The sequence below is a fragment of the Cupressus sempervirens genome, chromosome 3 (assembly GCF_028749045.1).
Source record: "Cupressus sempervirens isolate cs-2001-9-10 chromosome 3, ASM2874904v1, whole genome shotgun sequence".
NCBI lineage: Eukaryota > Viridiplantae > Streptophyta > Pinopsida > Cupressales > Cupressaceae > Cupressus > Cupressus sempervirens.
The window spans coordinates 692,740,505-692,751,549 of NC_143120.1; the positions used below are offsets into that span (position 1 = coordinate 692,740,505).

The following is an 11,045-nucleotide window of genomic DNA, read 5'->3' on the forward strand; positions in this document are numbered from 1 at the left end:
CTAAGTAGCTTTCCCCATAGAGGAAGAAGCTTCCAAATGTGATTCAAAATATCAGTACACAAAATTTGACACAAAGACTCACAAACTTCAAATATAAAATTATTCTTATATATTATTATAAAAATGATGTCTTCTCCATTAAGATGCCTCCAACGGAGACAGCAGACTACAAATATCAGCCTTGTTAAAGTGTCTGTTTGGTGGCAGACAATGCACATGAAGCCCCTCAGTCTCTCATTTATTTTACTTTCTTCAATGACAATGCACATGAATTCCCTCAGAACCCACATTTATTTTACTACCACTAGACACTAAACCAAAAGTAAGAAAGAAATATAAATCATTCATGGGCACTTGGATCTGCCTTTGTTGTTCTTCTTATCTCTGTAACATGGGCATTCATCCTTGTTACTAGTCTGCCCCTTGGGAACACAGTTGCATGATTCACAGCAAATGTTGCACATTTTTATGCACATTTTGTGTTTCACACCATTCTTCTTGCACCTCTCATTGCATTTACCATCACACTCTGTAAACAAACACCAACAATCAACCTTTCAGTTTCATCTTCTTCAATACACATTTTGTTAATCACAGTTCCTGATCTATCATCATCATGGACAATTTCTCTTTCACCATACCAACCAATGATACTACGCACTGTCTTCTTTAAAACAAGAAAATAATAAGTGTAGAAAATTTGGAACGCTTAAACATCATACACTAAGGCTTAATTTCTTTGTAAGACTTAATTTCTTTCTTAGTGTGTGATGTTTAAGAATAGTCTGAAAACTGACCTTTTTTGGTTAGTTTCGGTGGAAAACCTAAACCTGTCGCCGCATGAGTCTGTGTGTATGACAGTCATAAGAACAAATATGTTAGCCTAGCAATATCTCTACCTGTGAAAAAGATGAAAATGTTTGATTTGAAAGAAGCAAAGAAGAGAAATAGAATGTAATACACAGACTTGTAATGAAAGAGAGAGAAAAAGAGCCAAGAAGAAGCAAAAGCATATTGCCCTCTTCATCTCCATTGTAGGCACAGAATGGGACTTAATCCTTCTTGAGTGAATGAACTGGATGCTTAATATTGTTGGGTTTCCTATGTATTTATAGCATCAGTATGGTGGAGTGAGATTATTGGGAAAGTTTCATTTGATGTAAATTCAATGAACTATGAAACGCTCATGGCCGCCCATCTATCTAGATTGATTTTGAGCTGTCAAGCAATTGGAAGATGTGCAGAGATATTTAAACGACGCTTTCCTTTCATTGTTTCGTTAGTGATGATGTATTGAAATTCGAAACTTTTGCAGATAGTGCCGTAGTTAAAATGGTTCATGTGGTGATTTTTTTTAACTTTCTTTCACATGGCTCGCCGTGCTTGCTACCTATGAATTACTTGACTATTAAACATAGTTAAAGAATAGTACAATGCATCTTTCCAAATTTCTCATTTAGGGACTACTGGCAAATTTGCCCAAAAAAATTTTAATATTTATATATTATGAAAGATATGCCGGATTCAACCAACCATAGTGTGACTGTTAACTTTCAATTGAAGGTTCTAAAATTATGAAGGGATTGATTGTACTCCACATCCCGGCTTATATTTGATCAAAGGTCTTTTATTGAAGATATTTTATTGAAGATATTTTTGTAATATCTATGTGACAATTTATTTCATAAAATCTATTGATTCAAGTTACAATTTTCATAATTAAACAAAATTGTCATGACATAATATTTTGTACAAGCATTGCCCTCAAATTGAGCTAAATTTTTAAAAATATTTTTCAATATAATTTATTTAATTATTATATTTTTCTTTCTATTTTTGAATCAACGTGTTGGTTTAATAACTCTTAGACCATCTCTATTCAAACTGTGAAAGATAAAAAAATAACGACTCTTTTGAAAAATAAAACCATCCTCTATATTGGCATCTTACTACCTAAAAGAAATTTGGACAATTATGGAAAAAGTGTTACATATGAAAAAATATGTATAGGTAACTTATCATTAGCCTCAATTAAAAATTAATAGTAAAGGAAATTACAACAAAAAAGTATGAGACATTTAATACAATTGAAAGTGAAGCATGCCCTTACTGTTGTTTTTTTGTTTTTAATGGTCTTAAGAGAGACCATAGGAGGTGCAACCTTATGGTTGTTGTTTTTTTCTCTTGGAGCTATAGCTTTTGGAGGCTTGGGTGCCTTTCCTTGGTTGAGTGAGCACTTGGATGGAGATTTCTAGAAATTGTGGGACTCATATTGGGACTCTATCCCCTTGTCATAATGTCACCCCATAGTTGGCCCTTTCCCTTGATTAGAGTGACAACTAGTGAGGTAGTGTGGTGAAATATGAGGTGGTTGCACATCTAGTGACATACATTCGCACAGCTTGTGCACCTCTTTAGATGTGTGCAGTGATTTTGAGGCCTAGAATTGGGGAGAGCCTAGAGGGTTGATCTTGTAATTATGTCGTGTTTGAAGGATTGAGTACAAGGTGTACCCTATCCTTGCATTGTGTGTACCATATCCTTGCATTGTGAAGGTGTCTAGGAATAAACCTAATCTTAATGGGGAAGGATGTATGTCTACCTATTTATGCTTTGAGACATGTGATCAATGGTTCAACTTCACTATTTTCTTCATGAGTTATGGAATTGTGACCTGTGCTATCAATGTTAAGTGTTGTATTCAGACCACCTACATATTTGAGATGTGGCTCCTTGACATGTCAAGTTTCAGTGTTACATATGCCTAGGTGAGACTCATTTGCTTGGTGTATCATAATGCTTTGATTTTAACAGTTGATTTCATTAATATGTATGCTATTGTTAAATGTTATCATATTTATAAATGTATGGATGTTCATTTTACACTTCATGTTTTTGTACCCCAGTAGATGATTAGGATGTGCTAAATGGCTATATATATGCATCGAGCTAGTACCTTTCACGTGTATGATATAGTTATAGGTTCATAGTTATATCTTGGTTGAGCTCCACATGTACCCTTGAAATGTTTGGAATGGTGATGTATGCCAATAATAGCCTACGTGCACCCCAACAATCAATATTTTTGAATAACTAATATGACATTTTCCCATGATTATTGACAATTTTTTAGATTATTAAGAAATCTTAAATTAAAGATGTCAATAACAAAAATCTAATAAATTAAAGTCACAAGAACCACCACCTATGTTAAAAGTTAAAATGAGAAAAGTGATTTTAAAACTATTTCCTCACAAGTACCATAGGCTGAGCACATCTAAACAGCAAACTTAGAGGCATAGCTTACTAAAGGAACACTTGTCCTTTCATAGGGTGAGGTTTAGGTTATGGGACCCTTGGTTTGGGAAGAAATGTCAACTATATGTAGAAGATATTGATACCACATGAGCCTAAACTAGATGAGCACCTAACACTCCGTTGAAGTCACTACTTAACTTCGCCCAAAACATTTTTTACGACTACGTCACCATTGAAGCACTCAAAAGAGTTTACTCCTCTTGTTTAATCCTGAAGAATCTTCAACTTGTGTAGTTTAATCTCTCCACACACCTTCCAACTATTTGACAACTCAAAATCCAGCTAGATGGGCAGTCGTCAGCATTTCCACCGACAAAGCCCATACTTATTAATTAAATATCCATCAAAGGAAACTTCCTTACCTCTTCCTAAATCTCACTATGATACAAATAATTATACAAAGTGCTATACCCCTTCACAAACCCTATAAATACACACAAACACAGATCATCAAGTAGAGATAAGAAAAACCCATTCTGAGTTACAATGGAGATGAAGAGAGCAATATCCTTCTGCCTCTTGTTCACCCTTTTTCTCACTCTCTCATTACAAGTCTGTATTGTTGTATTGCATTGTATTTCATTTCCTTGCTTCTTTCAAATCAAGTTTTTTCCTCTTCATTTTAGAAGTAGAGACATTATTGTTAAACTAAACTAAACTAAACTAACATATTTGTTGATTTTATTATTGTTATACACACAGACTGCAGCAACAGATGCTGTAAAGTATGCCCCTGCGGTAGCCCCTGCTCCTCCACCAATACTATCAGCAACAGGCAAGTTTTTCACTCTCTTCTCTTCTGCTTTCATAGCACTGATCTGTATGTATGTAGTATTGCTTGTAAAATGTAAAAGGGATTAGAAGATTTAGTATTATTATGAGGAAAAATGTTTCATGACTTGATGTCTACATATGTTGGTATTTGTCTACAGAGTGTGATGGTAAATGTGAAGAGAGGTGCAAGAAGAATGGTTCGAAACACAAGATGTGCTTAAAAATGTGCGGCATTTGCTGTAAATCGTGCAACTGTGTTCCCAAGGGGCAGACTACTAACAAGGATGAATGCCCATGTTACAGAGATAAGAAGAACAACAAAGGCTACCCAAAGTGCCCATGAATGAATGATATTTCTTTGTTTACTTTGGTTTAGTGTTAGTCATGGAAGGAGGTGTAATAAATGTGGGTCTGCTGTCAGTCAGAGTCCAGAGTTTTGTGAGGAGATTCATGTGTATTGTTTGCCATCAAACGAGCACTTGACAAAAGGCTGATTTGATCATTACTTAATTTGTTTCTAGCCTGCAGTCTTTGCTGGATACATTTTGATATAAGTAGCTGATGGATAAAGACAACACTTTTATAATTTTTTGATAATATATAAAAGAATATTTTTCTATTTGAAGTGTTTGATTTTCTTTTTGTTGGTATTTTGAATCAGACTCCCTGCTTTATTGAAGAAGCTTCTTATTTCATAAGAGCTATTTTTAATAAAATATCAATAATATCTTTTATTTTATTATCTTTTATTTTATTGTGTGGGCAAAGTAGATTTTATGATTCATTATCAAGATATGAGAGTGAGTTTTAGAAAGAAATTAGATAATCTGGAGATAAGATAGGTTGAACTTATTAGAATTCAAGAATGATTTTGTTGTGGAGTGCATAAAGCTTTAGGAGAGCTATCATAAAGCTAGAATTAGTACTCATTAAATAAGGTAAAGAAGACTTTTTAAAGGACATATTTTCGGATTAGTTAAAAGGGTTTTTTTTTTTTTTTTTTTAAACTTGGACACAAAACTAGTTGACCTCCTACATCTAAAAAGCATGTGATTTCTTAGTATTGAAGTTTCAAACTTATCTCTTTCATGAAGATGTCCCATTAGACATCTAGCTTGGATAGAGGCTAACATGACATCACAAGTTATGCTTGCATCTAAGCTCGAAATTGTAGCTAAAAATGAACACCTTCAACTCACCCATCAACTTCAAAGTAGTTGAGCGTACATATGCTCAACATGAAGTAAGGGAGGTCATCTATATCCTTCATGAAGTATTGTATCTATTTCTTGAATTTCTATTAGTGTAGCATCTCTATTTAGTTGGTCATGGACATGAGAAACATTAAAAACTGAAGAGCATGGGTAGATATTTCTAGAAACCAACTAACAGTTTCATTTAAGCAATCCTAAACTATACGATAGATTTCAAGCTCCATACTTATTGTAACTGCACAAAGTTGTAGTAGTATTTTTTTTCCAATAGTTAAGCATGTTATTTTGTTGTCTAATATGGTTATCTATCTATTAGATTAGGTGTTAATTGTGGTTTTCAAATCTATCTATCTATCTATCTATCTATCTATCTATCTCTACTATCCTACTCTTTCACATCCTAATGATGGATCATGTAGTATGATCTGATACGTTGATGGTAAAAAAAAACACACAATCGAATCTAGAAAACTTCTTATTTACAAATGGATTGTGGAAATCTGATGATGTTAAATGTGGTTTTCAAGTTTGGATTTCAATTTTATCACAAATATAAAAATCTTCCTACCTAATGGAAGGTTGTGTCTACTAGTCACACAAGAGCTTTGGTTGTTAGGTGTTGTGGACTAATTGTTAAAATGATAAAAAAAAGGGGGGGGGGGGGGGGGGGGGATTTTAAATAATGTCTTGACTCTTATTTATTTTTCAAATCTTCAATCAATGTTTTGGAGTCATGTATTGGGATTTAAAAGGTTTCTAAAATCATTATTTACTTTAAAAAAAAATTCAAGACCATGTGAATCTTGTGAAGTCCACAATGCATGTAAAGGGGTCGGTTCAATATATACCTAAAATAACATACACATTAAAGAAGAAAATCTTCGCTAGAACACCATTCAAAATGTTCACAAAGACTAGAAGTTTCAATGGAAAAAAATAGTTGTAGGTTTCTTGAAGATGAGTTACAATGTATAAGTAGCAGTATATAAATGGTAGATTGAGTTGCAAATCATAGATATAAGGTTTCCAAAACATAATGAAGTTCATCACTATGGCTAAGGGTTTCATGATGATAGAAGGTTTGTACAAGATGGTTGCAAGAGTTGCAAATGATGACAATCTATACCAAAAAGTCAAAATCTAAAGGTATGATAGTGAGTTTTCAATGTACAATAATGAAAGAGAATGCACAATCCATAGAGGATGGTGATGGATAATGTAGAGTTTTAAACACTTTGTGTCAAGATCTCATGAAGATAAGAGCAAGTTTGAGGTCCCTAACATGTTGCTAAGTAATAACAAGATTTCATAGTGGATAGAGGAAGTATGTAAAAATGGGTAGAGGAGAATGAGTTTTCTAGTCATAGAATAGGCGAATGACATTTTCGTCAAGAATAGAGGGGAAGTGGTAGATTTATAATGAAAAATATTGCCTACAACTATTACAATGAACAAATCAATCAATACTTATAATAGTCACAAAATGGTCAAATATTGTAAGAATGAAAGACTTCAAACTATTGAAGATAATGATATCTTAAGATTGGAAAACACTATTAATGAGAATGTAACATGTCAAGATAAGAAAAATAATCAGATACTCTAAATCACTTACAATACTAAAACAGGCTATATAAAATTTATAATATAAATCAAGCACTTTAATAATAATTTGAAATTGATGTTATTGTCGTAAAAAGGGGAAAATGCTTAACACCAACAAAGATTATGAGAAGACTGGTAAACTTAAGCCTAATTGGTTAAGCATGTATATCATCATTGTTAAATATAGATCAAGAGCATATAACTTAGATTTGTCAAATGGTCAATAGATCAAAGATATAATGATTTTTTTTCTATCTCAAGAATTTATATGCATGTGCAACATAAAATTAGAAAAATACATAAAGAAATGTTCACATACATACATACATATACACACACACATACATATACATACACACATCTACACACACACACACACACACACACACACACACACACACACACACAAGAAACACTAAAGGTGAAAATCATTTTTATGTATGTTGAGAAAGTATCATGATGAAAACTTATTTCATCTCATCATGTGTAACATTCTCAGATCCATCGTCTACAAGCATTTAACAGTTCAATACAAGTCAATGACATCTACTTCTACTAGTTTATTAGTTACCTATTTGTCCCTTATAGTTCCTTAGCAATCTCCCTTTATCATACACATGCTCTCATTAGTCTTAACAATTTATCCTTGACTAACACGTTTCAAGAGTGTTAATACATGCTTTAAGTAATAGGTTGAACATCTTGATATAGTCCTAAACATTTCTTAGGATTCCATGTGGTACTTCAATGCATTTACACGTAAAGCATGGTTCTTACTTAACAATTAACATGTGATCTTAATACCAAATCATAAATGACGGAAAATAGAAAGAATCCAGAAGTATCTAATTACTAGTAACCTCAAGGTCAAGTCTATAGCCCCTTATGAGATACTTAGGTGGTAGAGGTAGTATGTTTTAGTCACAACCCCTCTTCTGATAACCCGAACAAAATGGCAACCTAGCTCCATGTGGATTTTGTCAAATTAATAACCTTATTTCTTCCATTAACAATATAATTAGTTAGATGTAAATTGCTACGTTATCTTGATCAGATAAGAAAATTGAAGTTAGGTCAATTGTTCATTTAAGAACTATTAATTATAAACTGTTAGTGGAAACAGAAAGGCACAGCCTGGAGGAAGTTGCAAGTGACTAGAAGATTAGGAGTTTTGGGGAAAAATTTAGGTGTTTTTTTAGTTACTATGCAAATGGAGAGTCTTGGAGAGTGGTAAGTGTATCATCTTAAAATGGAAGCACTTCCATCTTGGTAGGTTTAGCACCCTCTTTTAGTACATTTATCATGATATATTTGCATTTAAGATGCATTCGGCTCTTGATTCTTTGTTTTAGGTGAAATTAGGGTTAGGATCTCAAAGATTCTCCTTAATTTTCCTCTTCTGCGGCTTTATTTTTTGAATAGGACTTATGAGTAGGTCATCCTATTGGGACTCAAAATTGAAGCCCTGATTTTGAGTACCATTCAAAAAAATAAGCCCTATAAGCGCTTTTTAATGCATATGTACATGGTTATCCTTTTGAGGCCTAAGAGGTGTTTAATGTTTCTAACACCTTGCATTTAGCATATCCACTTGTCCCATAAAGCTAAATTGCCATCCCAAGTCATTCTGTGAAGTTTCATTTTGAGCAATGTTCAAATATGCATTTTTACCTAAGTGTCAAACAGCGACAGGAAGCCTAGTTTGCAGTTGAATATCTCACATCCAATAATTTTTCATGACTCGTCGCTTTGAGAGAGTTTAGTATCCATACCAGAGAGCCTATGTTTTAAATTTTGAGTCATTTTGATATGTTTTGACTAGATTTTGAATCCCTCAAATTTGGTTATTTATTGTTGTCGTGCTGATGCAAATTGTTTAGAATTCTGGGAGGCCCTATTTGACTTGTTATAACTTTGACCCAATTTACCAAAATGATAAAATTTCTTTTGTATTGCATTTTGGAGGTTAGAGACTTGCTATGTTTCAATTTTGAGCTTATGATGAATTTGTTTGATCAGTTTTCAAATGCGATTCCAAATGCAATTTACAAAATTTTACTGGTGTCATAAAATGTAGATTGATTGGTACCCCTGTTCAAGATGTCGTAACTTTGAATTCATGATAGGTAAGATCGAATGGATTATATCGTTGCATTCTACTCTGAAAATTATTTAAGTGTGCCAGTATGTAAGTCTTGATGAATCTCGTCTGCACACTTTCATAGGTCCATTTTGTTTGCAAATTAAAACCACTTTTTGGCTATTGTTCCTGGCTCTACAATTTTGAGTAGCCCACTTTGACCACTCACCAAATTCACCCCATTATTCTTCATGATCCCTAACCCCAAATTCATATTCTCCCTGTGAAGTTGAACTAATGCCCCGATTCTCATTTCCCCAAGTGTTAGTTTGACCTATTTTCAAAGTCGAATCCAAACGTGATTTATGGTTTTGTGACATGTTTTCTGGCAGGCAGTTCTGAACAGGTAACTTTAATAGTCAATATCTTTTGACTGAGAATTCCTTACGAGATGAGATTCGACATGGTGCAAAAGTGTGGAATAGAGAATCAGTAAGTTTGTTTTCATAGCCTGGTCAGGTGTTTTGGTCAGTCTTTAGAGCTAGTCAATGGACCCCTTGACAAAAAATTGACAATTGGCAGAAAGTAATGAGTTTTATTTGGCAGTTCAGTGATGGATTTTGATTCTGATAATTATCAGATGATTAATAGATCAATTCAACAGTTCAGTTGTTTGAAGACGAAATATTTTTTAACCGGACCCACTCTCGGACCTGACTGATTTCATCAGATTAATAGGACATTGGGAATGGAAGATGGTTAAGATTACACCCAAGTTAAAAGGAGTAAAAGATTATTTGAAGGAGGACTTATTATAAAGGGTAGCGTATTATGAAGAAAAAGTTTTGTACTGCCAAATTGCCAAATGAGAAGATCACTAAAGAGTGAAGCTTTAACTTGTTGGTTATCCACGAAGTTTCATGGTAGTACACGTGTGAAAAGAAGATACACTCTTTTCAGCCTTGATTGATGCATTTAAGGAGAAGCATCGCTAGTGGTAGGAAGCTCTTAAAAATTAGCTATAAGCATCGGTAGTGGTAGGAAGCTCTTAAAAATTAGCTATATAGTTGCATAGTTGCCAGTTAGGCACATACTCTAATGGATTGTGAAGAAGTAATTCAAACAAGAACAGAAGTGTACACTGGTCGAAGAGTTATTAGCGATCTTTCACAAGACACTCCCTTCATTCATTCTATTCATGCATCAATTTTTGATAAGAGTCTATCTCTTTTTCTTAAAAAGCTTTCTACTTTGTCCACACCTCAAGACAAAATGGCGATGTATCCATTTGTCTCCATTGTTGGCCAAATCTTTCTCACTAAGATCTCTACCAGTTACGCATATTTGGAGCACTGCCAAGAGAAGATGAAGTGTCTGCTTTGCCTGGGGCGTTATTTACCAGATTTGGTATATATAAAATTTGTCCTTTCAATTCTTCTAAGTGGATATTCAGTGTATGGAGGTGGGATTTTGAGCAGAATAAAAGCAAGCTTTAAAATAGAAATGCACAATTGATGAAGGAAGGAGCTATTGTCGGCTTCAATACCCCATTGTATTCAGATCATTGAATGATGCCAAAAGTCAACAGTAGAAGGAAAAGAACGCCCACAACAGAGAAGATTATGGTGTGAGATTATTGCTGCTTTACACTAACTTGGAGCTTGTCGATTGTGCAAATGAAGTTTGTCGTGACTGTACACCACTAGAAAATGTTAAGGTGCTGAGAAGTGGGGCATAGGAAGCTTTGATGATGCAATTAACGGCTGTGAAGGTGTGTTCCACGATGCAGATGCAATGGATTTTGAATCCTAGGAGTCGTAAGAAGAGGTAATCCAGCCAACGGTTAACAGGGTATTTAGTGTAATGTTCATTGCCAAGGCCAAGCGAATTTTACGCATGATCTGTGCGTGGTATTTGTTTTCCTCTATGAATATCGCCCACCAAAGGGCAGATATATCTTTTCCTCACATAATATCGCCATCATTCAGCTTGCCAAACCATTGGTTGACAAATACCCACATTACAATATTCCAACCGACTGGCCACGTTTTATG

The 11,045-nt window shown here is 34.1% G+C and overlaps 1 protein-coding gene across 1 annotated transcript; it reads left to right on the plus strand.

Annotated features, from left to right (window-relative positions):
- The first annotated feature begins 3,774 nt into the window (after positions 1 to 3,774).
- LOC149568628 (uncharacterized) lies at positions 3,775 to 4,711 on the plus strand. Its single transcript, XM_089817591.1, has 3 exons — positions 3,775 to 3,870; positions 4,021 to 4,093; positions 4,251 to 4,711. The coding sequence occupies exons 1-3, from the start codon at positions 3,805 to 3,807 to the stop codon at positions 4,433 to 4,435; spliced, it is 324 nt and encodes a 107-aa protein (XP_089673717.1). The 5' UTR covers positions 3,775 to 3,804; the 3' UTR covers positions 4,436 to 4,711.
- Positions 4,712 to 11,045: the final 6,334 nt, after the last annotated feature.

Excerpts from the sequence above, each read along its gene's own strand:
- LOC149568628 (XM_089817591.1), top strand. The coding sequence starts at position 3,805 with ATGGAGATGAAGAGAGCAATATCCTTCTGCCTCTTGTTCACCCTTTTT. Across the intron at positions 3,871-4,020 it reads TTCTCACTCTCTCATTACAA|ACTGCAGCAACAGATGCTGT; the intron begins GTCTGTATTGTT and ends TTATACACACAG. Across the intron at positions 4,094-4,250 it reads ACCAATACTATCAGCAACAG|AGTGTGATGGTAAATGTGAA; the intron begins GCAAGTTTTTCA and ends ATTTGTCTACAG.